Genomic DNA, 19,028 nt, shown 5'->3' with positions numbered 1-19,028 from the left:
GACAGTATCGATGTGACGTCTCAAGATAGAGTTGCTGCAAAAAAAACTATTTCAGAAATGTGCATAGAAGAATTAAAATACATGCCTCAGATTTCATAATGATAAGATTGTGAACCAGTTGTTGATTTACCTGCCTTTCTGTAGTTTATGCTCCCTACCTTCTTCCCCAGAAGTTCATACACCTTAATTGACTGTATATGTCATGGTCCTGCTTTCCCTAAAGCAGCACTTGTCCAATTTTGGTCTTTAGAGCTGCAGCCTCAGCATCACTTTGGAACTTGTTAGAAATGCAAATACCCAGATCCCACACCAGAGCTACGGAATCAGAAACTCTGGTGATGGGACCCAGCGATCTGCATTTTAATAAGCCTTCTGGGTCATTCTGGTGCTTAATCAAGTTTGAGAATCTCTAGTCTATAGGAGAGAAAGATTACCAAAAGTGACAGAGGACCAACATCACAGTTCCAAAATAACACTCTAAAGAAAAGATCCTTTATTATGTGATGGCAATGGATAGCAGGAATATCATAAGCCCCTCTTACCAACCACTGAGAGCTATTTGCATTCCAATAGAGTTTCCCAAAGCAGCAGTGCTTTAATCCAGATGGCACGAAGGACTAATTCTTGTTAAGGGTGTGGTAAGCCCCTGGAAAAGGTGTGGGGGAACCCTTGAACCATACCTCATATGTAACAGATTTCTATCCCTTGGAGACTTGGGCCAACTGACAACTCACAGAGAAATTTACAGAGCAGGATTCAAAGACTGGTGAGTGGAGAATTTGTGTGGCCACTCCCAGCTCAGTCCTCCCCAGTGCTATCTCTCGACCAGAGCTATCAGCTATGGGAAGGATTTCAACTGTTCCTATGGAGAAAACAACCTAACCTGCTCAGTGCTGCTAGATCCCCTGCCAACTAGGTCCTTGATTTTGAATCTACCCTTCAAAGCTTGCTTATGTGCATGTTAGCTACAAAAGCAAAAACTATAACTTTTCAAACCCTGAGCTTCATTTTCCTTAGGAAAGTTTTTAATCAGAAATACAATGCAGTAAATTACATCTTCTTTCAGCAATTTAGTTTTCAGCCTTGTTTTTCAAACCAACTTTTGTGCTTGAGGTTAATGTTGTTGCCTGAGGTATTGAATGAATATTGGAAATTTGACATCGAAGACAAAAGACAACAAATAAGAGAAGAGGAGAATGGAACCAAGAGTTGATTGAAGGCTAGGGATAATTTGACTATGCCATGAAAATAGCAAATACAGAATGAATTAGACCTTTTGCATCAGAGCTGTCTAACAAGCAGCTTGTTAGTTAAATAAGGCTCTCCATAAAGCATATTCTGACTAGCATTTCCCAAGATGCCCTGTTCTTCAGGCCAAGCTCCAAACATTTAGAGGATTCAGCATTTAGTTAAAATGGAGAAGCAATTCCTTTGGGGTTGCAGCTTTAGCATAGTGACAGCAGGTAGACAGCTTGGCAGCAGCCTTTATTCCCCCAGAGAGCAGGAAGAGAGAGACTTGTGAGGGGTTATCTCCCTCATATGTGTTTTTTAAGTCATATTGGACATGCCCATCTAAGTTCAAGTTATCTTGCTCTAACCAATAGCAGCAAGGAGACGTCCTTATTCTTATTTTTGAAGGTACAAAGAAGCAAAGCTGCCCATCCATGTCTGTGAGTCAAAGGAGAGCCCCAGGCAATGACGACAAGTATGTGCTCCCTGCCTTTGAGGGTACCTGAGCGTGTACATGTACACAGGCATACAAAACCAACACAGAAGACTGTTCCACTGGGCTCATACCTGCTCTACACATGTGCAAGGCCAGCTTCAGGACGGTCTAAACACTAGCTTCTCTCACCTGTCTGGCTTAAAAGGTTTTGAAGAGTTCTATATATGACTGAATGGAAAAACTTTCCGAAAAAGACAAGCCCTTGAAGGACTAGAATTCAGGTTGAGGGTCGTTTTGATGTGGCAGAAATGTAAGAACACAAATGCTTCTCCAAGACAGGCCAGTGACAGGCCAAGTAAGACTGCCTGATTTAGATAGATGGTGATTTGAAGAAGCCAAGGGGAGGAAACAGGGAGATGCCACAATGGGAATAAAGAAAGATACAAAAAGGAGGATTGTGGTACTCCTAAAGGCAGCCCTCACCATACATATATCCATAGTCAGCTAGGATCTAACCTTGGAAAAAGATGATTTACATAGGATCATTTGCCTATGAGCAGCATCATCAGAACAAGTTATATAAATAATTTTAGTGGCTGTGTGAATCAGGGAAAGCAAAGCAGAAATAAGACTACCATCCATAATTAAAGAAAACATTTAGTTTAGTAGCCAGGAGTGCACAAACTAGTGGCTGAGCTGAACAAAGTGGCACACTACAATGAGCTGACCAAGAATATATATGAGGGCTCCCTAAGGGCCATTTGGAGCTGGTATAGCCTAAGGAAGTGAGTAAGCTCAAGAGCTTTCTTTTTGAATTGGAGAGTTTGCCTGCAATGTAGATTTTTTTTCCCTGGGTTTCTGCATGCAGTGTCAGTCAAGATTACTGAAAATTAAAAAGAATACTTTAATACTGTCCCCAAATGTAGACAATTTATACTGACACTGGATGACTGATATTGGTCAAAGATTACAGTAAGTACTGGTAATCCAGGAATAAAAGGAGCTACGAGTTATTCTTGTGAAAAATGGATGACACAGAGTGTGTAAATAATGGGAGCAAATGCAGCAAGATACAGGGAATCTTAGAACATTTAAAGGCTAATACATTACAAAGAGAGTTCAATACTGATAAATGTAGAATCGTAAGTTTTATGGGGCTTTATCATATGCTGTAAGTTGGTGTGGATCATAAAATATGAAGAATAAAAAAGTAGGGGAGTTGAGAGACAAGTCTGCACATTATTTATGAATGATGAAGAGTGAAATGAATGAGAAGAACAAGTAGACAATGTCTTGAATAATGATGACTTTGATGAGTCGTTATCACACAAATCTGTGTGCTTCATAAAATATGAGGAATAATAAGGAGAAGAGTCAAAAGACAAGTCTACTCAGAATGAGATACAGAATGAAGGAAGTGGGGAATACAAGGGAAATGCACAGAATAATGATAACTTTTATGAGACTTTCACTCACCAGCCTGAATTCTTCATAAATATAAGCCATATAGAAAATAAAAGAGCAGCAAAAAGAAGAGACAGGTCTGTGTCTGCCATTAAATATGAGAAAATAATGCCAACGAGGCTTGACAAAATAAAAACAAAAATAATTGAGCCTAGTACAGCTGTGGAAAGACAATATCTAGATTAATGTGAGCAAATAAAATGAGGGAGAGTGGGATTGTCTTGCCCATAGGATATCAGCAAGCACCTAGGTCGACATTAATGTTGCAAAAGCCACCTTGTTGACTGGTGGAGGCTCCTAAGTTTGCAAATACTCACCCCTGCCACGTCCCCAACAACATTTTATGCTCGGGAAACAATGTTTAACTAATTTCTAAATGCTTTGACCTCAGTAACACACAGTCTCTTCTGGCTGCAATCCCTATAGAGTTTGCCAGAGATTTTCTCAGCTTGTTTCTGCTTAATCTATACCCTCCTTGTCAAATGTTGCTTTGTAAAGACCTCTGAAAGGTTACTGTATAAAACCAGAGACATCCTCTTAGTATTCACTTCTTTTTTCATTGGACTTAGAATCTGGGACCTGATCTGTCAGGATTAGTTCAAAACCCAGACCTCAGTGACTTCAAATGTCTTCTCTATTATGACAAATGGGATTTTAAAATTATAAAGAGGCTTGGAAAATCAGACATGGCAATGCAAGTGCCAATATGCCATTTGCATGTCATACTGAACTATGATTTACATAATTCATAAAATGGACAACTCGCTAGAAACAAAAAAGCTACTGATCTATGTCACAGACCTAGAAATGTTGGTCTGACGGCTCGGAATACACACAAACACTAATATCAACAATTATACAAGCTCACCATTTTGTAATACTTAATGCCTTTTAATTTGTATTGGAGAAAAATATTGCAGGATAAGTCATATTAACATAACTTATAACCAATTCCTCTGATTGCAACAGAATTTAGTAGTGAGATTTATTGGCTAAAACACATAAAACAAAATTTTAGTGGTAACTGTCCTTTGCTTATCTAGAAATGATAACCTCAAATGATCTTTGTGACCATCAGTCTGAACATTTGCCTCACCTTGCCGACTCTGTTAGAAAAATGTAATATCTCAGGGTGGAATTATTAGAGGTACTCTTAGAAGCCATGTTTGTCCAAGTAACGTGGCCACTTTTAATCCAGCATTGAGCTTCTCTGGATAACCTACTTGGTGAAAAAAAATCCTACTTGGTGAAAAAAATGACATTGATGACCCTAGGAAAAATCATTGACCTTGTTCAACCTTCCACAACCCTGCAAGCTCTAACTATAAAATCCATGTCCAAGAGCTCAGGACTGCCAAGATTAGGGTTAGACTGTAGTGAAAAAGCTACCCCTGCCCAAATAAAAATGTACCTGTGAAAAATTCTTGCTTGGGATTTATCCCAGGAACCTCTTCTTTACTGCCACACTCCTGGAAATTGTTAGAGTTTGTCAGCCAGGCTAGAGCAGAAAGCTGTGGACATGAACCTGGAAAACAACCCTATGAAGGGACTAGTTTAATGGAATCCCATTCTTTGGCAAGAATGAGACTCATCTATTTAAAGGGAAAATGTCCTGACATGATTTATTTAAAGTAGGAAAGAAAAATAGGATACTGTAATCAGGGATTATATATCTCTTTTGCAGACTTTAACTTAAAAGTTCACCCATCTAAGTTTGGTTGGTTGGTTGGTTGTTTTCCCAGAAAAAAAAATTGGCAGTAGATATCAAGAGCCTTAAAAATGTTCATATCTATGTATGTAAATGTATATAAAATGCACACAGCAATTGGATACTGTTATCACTAGTGACAGGACCAGGAAGTGAAACAGGGGTTGTCAGCAGGGACTTCAGTCATGTCTACATTGTATTTATGAATTAACTAATGTAATTAATTTTAATGAGAGAAAAATATCCTTCCCAAAAAAATGATAAAAAAAATTTGTTGCAGAAAAAATTAAGAAAAAAGAATGTCCTAAAATAGAGAGTGGGTTAGCAAATTTATGGAGAACTATTTCAAGAGTATATTATATGATAACAAAATGGGGTAGTAAAGAGCTCCTAATTTTACTAGATAGTGTTGATACTTGTACTGTTCACTTAAAAAAGTCCAGGATTCTGAACTTTATCTCATATCATTGAATTTTAATGGGTAAAAAAGACACAAATACCCTCCTCCAAAATGTTATTGATAGTTATTACTGGTAAATTGAATTGTTTTCTTTGTTATCTTTGTGTTTTCCAAAGTCTCTATAACTTCACTTCTAAAATTTAGTTTCAACATGCTTTTTTTAAATTTGTCTTTGGTTTTGTGTTGCAGGCGTGCCTGTGTGATTCGAGGCCAAGTGGTGGCAGTAGATGGAACTCCTCTAGTGGGTGTCAATGTCAGTTTCTTGCACCACAGTGATTATGGGTTTACCATCAGTCGACAAGATGGAAGGTATGTCACTGTTGCTTCAGATCATTAAGGGGGCCAAATACTGACTTTTAGCCATGGACAAAATCAGGGCTTGGATGACAGAGTGATAGTAAACCTATCTTCCATCCAGCTGTAAATGGAAAAGATATTGATGATATATATTTCCCCTATTCATCATCTGAATCAAGCCAAATTTCTCTTCTACCCTTTCAATATTACTATCATGTCTTCTTGAAACCCTGACCATGTGGGAAGTTTTCTATCCTTCATCTAATTCCATTTATAAATCCAACTTCAAAGTTCAGTAAGATGATTCTGGCAATAAATAGGGAAACACAGAACACGTAGGCTATTCTTCCACAGCAGCCCCAAGATATTTCAGAAATGAATGTATACAAAAGATTTCTTCCAAGAAAACCTCTTAAAATTTTTCATTTTATATGTCCTTTCTAGGCTGCCTATCTGGCTAGTGACTACAAATGATTGACAGACATGGCCAGCCTATATAACTATAGGGCTTTAACCTTAAGCACCAACTACCAGGTTGCTCTCTAAGGGATTGTCAAGGTTCTCTGGAACCTGAGAAGCAACATGTCTAAGTAAAACCTTTTCATCCTGGAAAAGCATTTGCTCTCTCCCTCGCTCCCTCTCCCTCCCTCTCCCTCCCTCTCCCTCCCTCTCCCTCTCTCTCCCTCTCTCTCCCTCTCTCTCCCTCTCTCTCCCTCTCTCCCTCTCTCTCTTTCTATCTCTCTCTCTCTCTCTCTCTCTCTCTCTCTCTCACACACACACACACAGAGGACATTTTTATTGCTGTCATTTAGATAGACATTTGTTCAGAATATTTGAGTCAATAGGCCCACATGTCCAGCTTAAAGGTACCTATTTATGACTCTCAGAAACACTGTAATAATGGCCTTGAGGCGCTCTAGTCTCCAGGTGGCTATCCTTAAAATATCCTACTTATAACAAGCTACTTCAATGCTTACAAAGAGACCTGTTGACTTGGAGATTTAGCACAGTGTGAGAGACCATCTGATTTCAAGAACCTACAATCAAACCTTATTAGTCCTAACCACTTGAGAAATGTTAATTGTTTGACTTGGGCTGTGCTGAAATTATTTTTTCAACTGCCTGTCAAGAAAGTGCTTATAAAAATTAGTTTAAAAAGATAAGGAAGAATTTTAACCTACTTAAGAAAACAGACTGTTTTTAAGGACTTCAGTAAACTATATGAATTACCTACATGTTATATTGCTAATTACTAGCTAGCCATCTATTCATTATTATAACACAGAATTTCTTTTATAGCAGAATATATGCAGACTACATGGTGATATATATTTCCTTTCAAATATTCTATTATTGGACTTTTCTCCCAATAAAACTGAATGATAGAATTTAGGTAGTTCAGTCACTAGTAACTGGCACACAAAACTAGCCTCACCCTTGCCAGTATCTTCAACCACGTGCTATAAATTGAGAAATGTGAGAAATGGATTGTTTATTTTTTGTTAAAGATTTATGTTCTTTTTTGGGAGGCAGGGAGAGAGAGGGAGAAAGGGAAAGAGAGAGGGCGGGAGGGAGAAAGAGAGAGAGATCTTTCATTTGATGATTCACTCCCCCAGATGGCTAGGGAGGACCCATCTGAAGCCAGGAACTTGGAACTCTATCCAGGTATCCAACATGGGAGTCAGGGACCAAAGTACTTGGGCCATCTTCTGCTACCTTCCCAGGTACATTAGTAGCAAGGAGCTCAATCATAATTGGAGCAGGGACTCGAACTGGTGCTCATAGGGGATGCTGGCATCATAGGTAACAGCTTAACCTGCTACACCACAACGCCAGCTCCAGAGAAATGGGCTATTTCCTTAAATAAAGATGCCTTCTGAGACATTTGACTTCTCATGGAGACCTGCTGGGCCCTCTGTTTCTTTTGTTTTTGTTTTAGTTTGCATGCAAAGGATTAAGTGAATTATCTGTTATTCACAAAAAGAATCTAATAGAGTCATTATGCCTAAAATATCTAAAAATTTCTGCCTCCAGTTTACAGAGAACATTTGTTGTCATTTTCACATTTTTGGTTTTAAGTAGAATACCAAGACCTTCTTCTCCCGAGCCGTCTGTGAGAACTAGGTTTATATAGGTGACAGATAATAGCCAGAGTCCCCTCTGGCAATAAGTCTCCCTCAGGCTCCAAAGACTTTGTAAGTATTCAAAATATGTACCCCAAATGCCAACCAGACTGTCCCCCTGTTATTTCTTGGACATAAAGTGACAATGTGATGAGAGTTGACATTTATATGTTTCAGCTTGTTGCTACCTCAGATTGAGTAAGTATATTTCAAAAGTAGAAAATCATAAGGAAAACATGCCTGAGAGTAAAGGAGTATGAAAAGGCTGAGGTTAGTATTTAGCTAGCTTAGTAGACAGAATGTGGTATGCAAGATGTTAAGAGGGTCCTCTGTCTCCAAATGTCAACTCTCCAGTCTACAGCAGTGTTTGTAATGCTCATCAATGGTATCACTGCTTTGGATTAACCTATTAATGCTCTCAAAGTCTATATTAAAGGCAAATATGTTATGTGGGTTGTACAACTATTTAACTCCATTGTCAACCACTTAAAAAAGTTCATTGACAACTTTATCTTGAGAACAAAGGCCCAGAATGTGGGACAAAAGTCTTGTGTATAAAGTAGAAGGCTGTGATGGACTGCTGAGTCCTTTTTAAGTCTAGCGGGAGGAGGCATTTGCCTAGTGGTTAAGACCCTCGAGTCCCACTGGAGTGTCTGAGTTCAGTTCCCAGCTCTGGCTCCGAACTCCAGTTTCCTGCCAGTGCAGACTCTGAGACACAGAAGTGATGGCCCACATAATTAATTCTGTTCCTCCCACCTGCAGGGAGAACTGTATTATATTCCTGACTCCTGATTTTGACCCCAGCCCAGCCCTGGCCATTGCAGACATTTGGAGAGTGACTAGCAGATGGAAGATCACCCCACCCTCATCTAACTGTCTCTGTCTCTGTCTCTGTCTCTGTGTCTTTATATCTCTCTCTCCCTCTCAAATAGTTTTTTATAAAGTCTGAAGTTTGATTTTCAGATAGAAAAGGGCCAGCATAACAGAAAATAAAATAAACAATTCTGAAGGAGAAACAAATACTTATGAATGTCTACTCTGTCAAACACTTTTTATTAATGTCATCCTAATTTTATCATCACGAAGACTCTATGCTATTGGTAATCATTATTATCATTATCCTCATTTGGTAGATGACAAACATTATCTAGATTAATACAGTTCTTCTAGGTAGAGCTCAATATTTTAGCCCAAGTAGCCTGGCTCTTATTATCTATGATTTAACACCTTTAACTTAGATATAAGAGGGAATTTCAGAAAGTTCGTGGAAAATGGAAATAAAGATAAGTTTATTTTAGTGCAGCAGATTTTCAAAATCTATACATAGTTTTTTCATAATATACATTTCCATGAATGTTCTGAGGGTCCCTCATATAACTGATACTTAGTAAGTGTTGAAAGAAAACTACTTAAAATAGTTTGGCTAATAAGCACAATAGGTGAAATGATAATGACTTTCTTAAATGAGCAGTGTTAAGAGTCTCAATAGCTTTGTTCTAAAGGCTAGAAGATGAAGAGAGGCTCTGTCTGAGTCCCCTCAAAGCAAAAGTTGGTTCATTTATAAAGAAAGGAAGTCAGAGATAAGCATTTTGCATTGATGATATTGGCCTCATTTTATCAATGAGACAACTGCAGCTTATGGAGTTCAAATAACTAGCTCAGAAACACAAAGTTAGCATGGTAGAGCTGAGATTAGAACACACATATGCGTGAAGCCAAACCAATATTCTTTCCACAAAACAAGATGCCTGCTCAATCTTGCTAGCAGTATGAAAAAATTCCTAGCTACATATGTTTTTGTTTGGATAGGTTTTTTTCATTTTTGTGTTTGTGTTTGCTTTATTGTTTTTAAATAGATAAGCACTTCACTTTTAAGGAGTCAAGAGTCAAGGTTTGTGTGAAGCAAATAAACTTGCCCAAGGGCATAGAGTTAAATCAACATAGAAAGTGAACTAGAGGGAAGGTTTCTTGACAAGTAATGTTGGATTTTCACAACTACTCTTGCCTTAAACTGCTCCGATATTATCATGAATTCAGCCTCTCTGTCTTAAACCATAAGCTGTTTGCGGGTTTTTTTTAGTGCAAACCTAGATTATTTTCTATAGTTAATGCAGTTCTTGAAATCCTCTTTTTGGAAACTGCCTTAATGTTATAGCTACCTCACTGAAAAGCAGCCATAAAAAATACTGTATTATCCATCTTTTGCTACTATCCATTTTTCTTTATTTGGAAGATCTCTGCAGCAAGACACAATTGGAATTATTAAACTAAATATCATAAATATCATATAAAGGGTGTGATGAGATGTCCATAATTAAGTCTGATTCCCTATCAGGGCTTCTTATCATTGAAAACATGTTTTACTGAAATATCTTTTTCAATGTACAAAATTGCTTACATCTCTCTCCTGTGGATTTAAGTTGCTTTGAATATTAAGATCATCATATTGCCCTTCATCCATTTTTAAGATCTAATGATAATAATTTATCATTATCTTATATCTAAATAGTATTTCATGCTTTTCAAATGCTCTCAAGTACATCATCTCAAAGAATGTCATTATAGTTAAAAGAGAAATAAGGTAGAATCACCTAGTGCAGAATGAACTGAAATCTGAGTCTGTTCCGCTCCAATGCAACAGTCTTGGTAAAGGCCACATGTGGGAGTGGACAGAGTTGGCTTATGTGAGATAGCCTTGCTGTGGTCAGAGATATAGGAGGAATTGTAGGTAGAGTTGGGCAGGGCCCATTACAGGCTGTCCAAAAAACAAAGCAAGAAACATTCTGGAATGAACTCTAAATTTATAAATCTAGCATTCAAATCTAACAGGGAGCCCATAATGGTAGTCAATGTGGAGGGTTTCAGCATGACATGGTTCAACCAAATTCCATGGAACAAATTTCCTCTGCTGGTATCCTTCTCCAAATGCCATCTCAAAGACACCATCTTGCTTCTAATACTATGTTTGTGACCTTGAGCAAGATATTTAACCTTTTGTCCCCTTACTTTTCTTATGTTACACTATAGGAATTTTTTTGAGGATGAATAATGCATTATATACAAGATGGTGCTGAATGTTAAATGCTCATCTTTAACACAAGAGGAAATAGCAATGTCAGACTGGGTTGTCCAGCAACCCATGCAGTGATTTTAAGAGTGTTAAAATTGGTTTACAAATTTCTGGTGGATATCAACTAGTAGTATGGAATTTCTTTTTGGTAGTGTACCAGATAGTGAAAAGAAGTTATCTATGGAATGAATATTTAGCTAGAGGGAATTTACAAAATAGAGAATACAAATGTGTATAGCTGAGTCCTGAAAGAAAAAAAAAAGGACACTGAAATTAATCCAATTTTTTAACTTTAATTTTACTTTGGTTGTTCATTTGGTTGAAACTCATTTTTTTTCCATTTCAGCTTTGACCTTGTAGCTATCGGCGGTATCTCTGTCATCTTAATCTTTGACCGGTCACCCTTCCTACCTGAGAGGAGGACACTCTGGTTGCCTTGGAATCAGTTTGTTGTGGTGGAGAAAGTAACCATGCAGAGAGTTGTATCAGACCCACCATCTTGTGATATCTCCAACTTTATCAGCCCAAACCCTATTGTGCTTCCTTCACCACTCACATCATTTGGAGGATCCTGTCCAGAGAGGGGAACTATTGTTCCTGAGCTGCAGGTGAGTATATTGGCCTTAAAACAACAACAAAAAAAATGATAGTACCACAGGGTCGTCAACAGTTTATAGTGGCTACGTTTCTTTTCCTGTTATTCCTACCAGCTCTATAATATACTGCCTTTTATCTGTGGAGAGAGGCCTTCAAATGCAGTCTCTCTGGACCTGTCCAGGGAGAGTGGCATTGGGCATTCTGTTGCCAGGGCATTAAGGCATTCTTTGTGTGGCCATGGAATAGCAAGATGAACTAGCTGTCATGAAAACTAAACCCCAAACCTTGACTTAATAGACACCACACTGTACAAATCTACCTGGCTTAATGGTGGTAACAGTATAACCAATAAGCTTGGACTATTTGTGGTTCTGAAATTAAAGCTCCTTAAGAAATCTAGTTTTCTCCCTTTGTCTAGCTTACATTTATTGTTACTGTTCTTAAAAGTCATGACTACTCTTCTTGTTTAGCTGTGTTTAGTAAAGTGATTTTTAAGCCTGTGGGTTTTTTTTTTTTTTAAATAAACCTTTACTTCTGAGTATTCAAGCTTTTATAGGTAGGAGAAGACATTTGTGAACGTTTATATTTTAGTATCCCAGAGAATTCTTCTTTAGTGAGCATTCAATATTGTCATTTCAGTATTAAGTCATTCAGACAGCCACACTGAAATTCTCTTACCACATTATAGAAACATTTTTTTAAAAAAATATATGGAAACATTTTAATCATGGCTAAATGTGGAAGCCACCAAAATGGACTCATTTCTAAAGATTCAGAAATAAAGAAGTATTCTCAAAGAAAGGTAAATGGATACTCCAAGATCAAATTGATTTTTCCTCTATCTCAACATCCCTACCAGCTATTAGCAGTGTCTAGACGATACCACTTAGGAGAAGCTCCCACAAAACACTCAAAGTGCTCTACAGGAAAGGCATCCAATGAGGTGCCCCTCTTGTTCTTCCCACTGCTATTCCTTATAAAGGAGGAAAAACAGCACAGCATTTAATAAGTACTTTGAATTGGTACACCGCTCCTCCATAGATACCATGAGGAAGTACAGGTCTTCTTTCAGTACCAACATTTTCAACCTTATTTTAGATTGCATGTTTCCTTAGGAAAATGAAATACTAAGGTGGTAAGTGTCATGCTATCATTCACTACTGTACTTCTTCCACCATCTGAGAAGATAGCCAATAGACAACTGTGCTATCAAAGGAAAATAAAGAGAAAAAAACGGGCATGGAATACACAAGAGGGATTTGGTCCTCAGATGTAGGAGAATGACCAAAAGTCCTGGACAGTATGACATTCTATGTATTTAACAATCACTTTTGTTGATCAGTTTCTGCCCAGGTTTGGGAAAGTAAGAAGAAACAAAGTTCTGAAATAAAAAATGAATGAGAGCCCAAATCTATTCACAGTATTCATGTCAACTTAAATATGTTAAATAGGATAGGGTTTTTCTTCAGATGTGTCTTGAAGGATGAAAGCCATGGAAAACAAGATTCAGTTTTAGTTACCACTTTTGGTTATTTGATGATTTCTTTGGAAACAAGCAAAAAAGTAATAGCAATTAATTAAATAAGCCAAGTGATATTTTCACTCTAAGATCAACATTTAGTATAAAATTTACACAGGAATTAATGGGAGTTATTTGCTTTTCAGTCACAGGTGCCAACCTGGAGAAACCTGTTCCCAACCTTTGGTATACCCAGGCACAGAGAAATATATAAGAAAAACCTGATTAAAAATTTGGCCTCGAGGTCATTCCAAAGCTCCAAAGAAAATGAATTTGATGGCATCAGTAAAGATTAATTCTAGGGAAACCATAATCTTTGTCATAAAATATCACTTGCTGGGCCTGCTTCTGGAGCCCTTCTTCTCAGGAAGCCTAACCTGAATAAGAATTAGAGCAATGGCTTTGTGATATATGACTTAGCACCAAACAAGATTTTGTGTATGTATATATAAGAAAAAGACCCCTGAACAGCATCCCTAGCCCTGAATTGCTTGACATTCAGCAGTGTGATCTTGCCAACTCCTACTAAGCAATTTGCAGGGCTCTATGGAAAAACTGAAACTGTTCTTTATGCAATCTTTCCTGGCAAGGGAAAAATGAGAACAAGCCTTAGAGTTGACTGAATGTCTTGTCCAAGTGCAAGCCTGGTGCAAAACTTGAAATGTATAGTCACACAATCTCACAAAGATTCAGGAACAAATGCCGTGACATCCATAAATCCCTTTAGGTTTTCTCCATTGGTGTGTTTCTAAGACAACGCAATATCATCATCTACCAGTGACCATTGAAAAGAGCCAATGTGGCTTTTTTTAATTTCTTTCAGGTTGTACAAGAGGAAATCCCCATTCCTTCCAGCTTTGTAAAGCTAAGTTACCTGAGCAGCCGCACCCCTGGGTATAAAACCCTGCTTCGGATTCTTCTGACACATTCAACGATTCCTGTAGGGATGATAAAAGTGCACCTCACAGTAGCTGTGGAAGGTCGACTCACACAGAAGTGGTTTCCTGCTGCAATTAATCTTGTCTACACATTTGCCTGGAACAAGACCGACATCTATGGACAGAAGGTTTGGGGCTTGGCAGAGGCTTTAGGTATGTTGAACTAATTCCATAAAAATAACAATATTATGCTCACAAAACAGAAAATACTAGGTGCATATTATTTTGAGTTTGCACTAACTATTGATTTTTTTTCTAAAAGATCTAAGGTAATTTTTCATTTAAACACTCCCTTTGGACATGTTTAGAGTTCCCTTTTCATATGTTTCTGCTTCAGGATGATTTTAGCTCTCCTTCCATGATGGCTGTAGACCAGTGGAATCACGTGGGGTCTGACTTTGTCTCCAGAGCTGAATGTTGCCTTCTAACTGTGACCTTTGGCGTGGCATTCTTTAGGCCATGTTGTTGGGTTTGACATTTAGACTGTCATTTCCACTTAGAAACTAAAAAAATATAACTTCAATTATTATCTTTTATATCTAAGATGGTTAGACTCCATTAACTTGTTACTTTCGTAGGTTAAATAAAAAAATCATCCTGCCTTCCTATTCCTGAATTTTCTGAATCTCAAAACTTTAAAGCCTAAAATCTTACAGATAACAGGGACCTTATGAGATGCTTTAGGCATGTGGTTTTCAGATATTTTATTTTCTTGAACAAATGGCATTTTTAAAAAAGAACAAGTCTGGAAGTTTCCTAGTTTGTTTGTTTGTTTGTTTGTTTTGGCCAAGTAAGAATATTTGTTTGTTTGTTTGTTTATCTGAAATGTAGAGAAAGAAAGGAATAGATAGCTAGATAGCTCCCATCTCCTGGTTGACTCCCCCAGATGCCTGCAGCAGCTAGGAGGAGGGGCCAAAACTAGGAGTCAGCACTCAATCCAGGTCTCCCGCTTGGGTGATAAGAACCCTGTCACTTGAGCCATCATCATTGCCTCCCAAGGTCTGCATTAGCAGGAAGCTGCAGCCGGGAGCTGCAACTGGGAATCAAAACCAGGTACTCTGATATGGGTCCCAGGCATCCTAACCAGTGTCTTAATCACTAGGCTAAACACCTGCTTCCATAAAACTATTTTAAAAAGAAAAACGAACTTGACCACAATTTATTGTTTCCTACCACTGCCATATTTTCATGAAGGAAGGATGCCTTAACACCAAAAAACAGAAGCAGAACTGTCCTAACAAATCACAGTAAGCAGTGTTACCCTACCCCACAGAGACAGAAAGATGATCAGACTGCAGAAGTCAGTGAAAATTTCATCAAGGTCTGTGGGCCTGCAGATGGGAGCCATTGATCCTTGTGCCTTCGAGCAGTGTCTCATGGAACCCACCCTCAGACAGATGATAAATCTATTGTAAAGCTCTCCAGAGGAGACAATTTCGTGTCCTGCCTTAGAAGTGTCTTTCATGGTACAACTCCTATATAACTGACCTATATGAGGGAATTTTAAGCTTGTGGCAAAATGGAATGAAAAGACAACTTTATTTGGATGAAAAAAATTGAGGGGCTGGTGCTATGGCATGGTAGGCTAAGCTTCTGCCTGCAGAGCCAGAATCTCATATGGGCACCGGTTCAAGTCCCGGATGCTCCACTTTCGATCCAGCTCTCTGCTATGCCCTGGGAAAGCAGTAGATGACATCCAAGTCCTTGGGCCCCTTCACTCAAGTGGGATACCCGGAAGAAGCCCCTGGCTCCTGACTTCAGATCAGCCCAGCTCTGGTTGTTGTGGCCATTTGGGGAGTGAAACAGTGGATGGAAAACTGTTCTCTCTGTCTGTCCTCTGTCTGTAACTCTATCTCTCAAATAAACAAATAAATAAATTTAAAATCTATACATAGCTCTTTCATAATCTGCATTTCCATGCATTTTGTGAAAACCTCCTTTATTTCCTAGACAACAGTGTTTTTAGTTCCTCTCTTTTTTTGCCAGAGGGTGAAAATAAAAATTAAAAAAAAAAAAACTTGTAACCCTTCTTTGCCCAAGTGACCTGCATATATATTTACATGATTAACTTATCTCTGTTAGACTTCCTTATAATGCGGGAACAATAAACAATAAAGAGCAACAGAGCCTCACAGGCTTGTGCAGGACAAATTGTCGTTCTAGAAGGCCGGCATGTGCTCTGTCAACTCAGCAGAAGTCCTGGTTGTCCTCTTTTTTTTTTTTTTTTTTTTTTTTGACAGGCAGAGTGGACAGTGAGAGAGAGAGAGACAGAGAGAAAGGTCTTCCTTTTGCTGTTGGTTCACCCTCCAATGGCCACCGTGGCTGGCGCGCTGCGGCTGGAGCACCGTGCTGATCCGATGACAGGAGCCAGGTGCTTCTCCTGGTCTCCCATGGGGTGCAGGGCCCAAGCACTTGGGCCATCCTCCAGTGCACTCCCTGGCCACAGCAGAGAGCTGGCCTGGAAGAGGGGCAACCGGGACAGAATCCGGCGCCCCGACCAGGACTAGAACCCGGTGTGCCGGCGCTGCAAGGCGGAGGATTAGCCTAGTGAGCCGCGGTGCCGACCCTGGTTGTCCTCTTTGCAGCAAGAGTCCACTACTGGTCACAGTGCTGATGTGATCATCTTTATGATTGGGTTCATCTCTTCCTCTGCCATACAAACTGCTGACATTTTCTCTCAGCTCTTTACCGACTTAAGCCTGCTAGATTACTCTGTATATCACATTCCTATTCCTGTTGGAAAGAGAGTGTCCAGTGAGCATAGTGATGAAGAGAACATAACTCTGGAGCCAGACACCCTCCCTAGATTCAAATCATCCCTTCTCCACATGCTAGCTCTGTGACATTGGGTAATTTACTTCATCTGCAAGTACCACAGTTTCTCTGTCTATAAAATGGATTCCATAAAGATTATGTTACACGTAAGGTTGTAATGACATGACAATTACAGGAGGCAAGTAATATAAAGTGTTTGGCACATAGTAAGCATTCAACAAATATGGGTTGCTGGTATTTTTATTTTCAACTGGGCTGTGCCAGAGTATCAGGATCACATGATAGAAAGCCTGGAGCCTGTAAAGGTGGTTGTTGCCTCAGCTTCTCTATGAAGAGGGCTGTGGGTCTAACAGGCAGGCGATCCATGCTACTCATTCTCCATTTAAAATATTTATTTTTATGTATTCAAAAGGCAAAGAGGCACAAAGACAGAGATCTCCCATCTCTGTCATATGCTAACTTTATGTTTAACTTACTGAGGAACAACCAAACTGTTTCCCATGGCATTTGTACCATTTTATCAACCTTAGTCTATACATGGCATGAGATATATTTTATCTCTGCCTTTTAAATGTCTCCATTGCTAAAGATTTTTAAAACATTCCTCCTTGTTTGAGTTAAACACCATCAGTGACTTAGTTTCAAATATGCCAATGGGTAATTGAGTAAACAAGTAAACTACAAATATTAGAAGAAACTTCCTAGTATGGACCCCAGTGACAAAACCTCCATTCCTATTGTTTTCTTATGGGTATAGGTTTATTTCCTATTTCTTTTTTTTTAATTTTATTTAATGAATATAAATTTCCAAAGTACAGAATATGGATTACAATGGCTTCCCCCCATAACGTCCCTCCCACCCGCAACCCTCCCCTTATCCACTCCCTCTCCCCTTCCATTCACATCAAGATTCATTTTCTATTCTCTTTATATACAGAAGATCAGTTTAGCATACATTAAGTAAAGATTTCAACAGTTTGCTCCCACACAGAAACATAAAGTGAAAAATACTGTTTGAGTACTAGTTATAGCATTAAATCTCAATGTACAGCACACTAAGGACAGAGATCCTACGTGAGGAGTAAGTGCACAGTGACTCCTGTTGTTGACTTAACAAATTGACACTCTTGTTTATGGCATCAGTAATCACCCTAGGCTCTTGTCATGAGCTGCCAAGGCTATGGAAGCCCCCTGAGTTCACTGACTCTGATCATATTTAGACAAGGCCATGGTCAAAGTGGAAGTTCTCTCCTCCCTTCAGAGAAAGGTACCTCCTTCTTTGATGACCCATTCTTTCCACTGGGATCTCACTCGCAGAGATCTTTCATTTAGGTTTTTTTTTCCCCCAGAGTGTCTTGGCTTTCCATGCCTGAAATACTCTCATGGGCATTTAGAGAGTATTTCAGGCATGGAATGCCCGTGAGAGTATTTCCTATTTCTATAATTTTGTTCTTGGTTAAAACTCAGACATTCTCCCTATAAAATGACTTTAAGAAAAATGCTAGAATATATGCTGCTTATTCCATCTTAATCCTAATAACAATGATAAAAGCAGCAGGAGACAATGGACCCAAAGTGGGAGAGAGAAAAAGATGTTGCTCTCTGCACTTGAGGGCCACATTTCTTAGAATGGAGAAAGAAAACTGGCAAGGATCCCAAGGAAAACAGCCCAAAAATTGCTTGTGTAGTATCTAGGGTGGAGTATGGATTATTTACCTTGTAGAAGATGTCCCTGATAACTTAATAATCATGGTTTTCTGGGGGTTGAAGGGATTTTATTTATTACCTAGTCTTCATCTCAATCTAAGAGAATTTTCTGACAAAGCAAAGTGTTTTAACAGGTGGTAGAATGAAGTTAGGAAATCCACTAAGACGATAGATTCTAAATCCCTTAAGAACACAGTAGACAAGAAATAGTTCAAGTGATGAATGGATGAAGACAAAGGAATCATATACATGATCACTGAGCTGATACCTTAATATCAATGATTGAATCTAAAAAACAATTAATTAAACATTTATTTGTACTCTTGGCTATACTTCATATCACATAACTGTTAAGTGAAGGAACAGAATAAATTTTGCACCAGATATTAATAATACTGCTAAACGTGATATTTTTCAAATTGTTTTGGATTCAGAAATCCTAGTATAGATAGTTGGTAGGCAGGATAATAGCCACCCCACAAAATGCCCATCCTTGGAACTTTTGATTATGTTATATGGCTTGCCAAAAATTAATTAAGGCAACAGATAAAATCAAGTTGTTAGCCAGCTTCTGGTTTGAGATTGGAAATTATCCTAGGTTTTCTGGGTGGGCCTAATGTCATCACAAGGATCCTTTAAAGTGGAAGAAGGAGGCAGAGGGGGACATCAGAATTATAGAAAGATATAACTATGGAAGAAAGGCA

General features: G+C 38.6%; 1 protein-coding gene across 7 annotated transcripts in view; it reads left to right on the top strand.

Annotated features, from left to right (window-relative positions):
• TENM1 (teneurin transmembrane protein 1) overlaps nt 1-19,028 on the top strand; it is an 867,710-nt gene that overhangs the window by 702,205 nt on the left and 146,477 nt on the right. For all 7 annotated transcript variants that reach the window (XM_051827786.2, XM_051827790.2, XM_051827788.2 and 4 more), the window contains 3 exons: nt 5,488-5,607; nt 11,135-11,396; nt 13,728-13,995. In XM_051827786.2, coding sequence (XP_051683746.1) covers nt 5,488-5,607; nt 11,135-11,396; nt 13,728-13,995 — 650 coding nt within the window. The remainder of the gene's footprint in view (nt 1-5,487; nt 5,608-11,134; nt 11,397-13,727; nt 13,996-19,028) is intronic.

Source organism: Oryctolagus cuniculus, chromosome X, assembly GCF_964237555.1.
Source record: "Oryctolagus cuniculus chromosome X, mOryCun1.1, whole genome shotgun sequence".
NCBI classification, from domain to species: domain Eukaryota; kingdom Metazoa; phylum Chordata; class Mammalia; order Lagomorpha; family Leporidae; genus Oryctolagus; species Oryctolagus cuniculus.
Note: the sequence above shows the minus strand (reverse complement) of the source record. Positions and strands in the feature narration are given on the sequence as shown.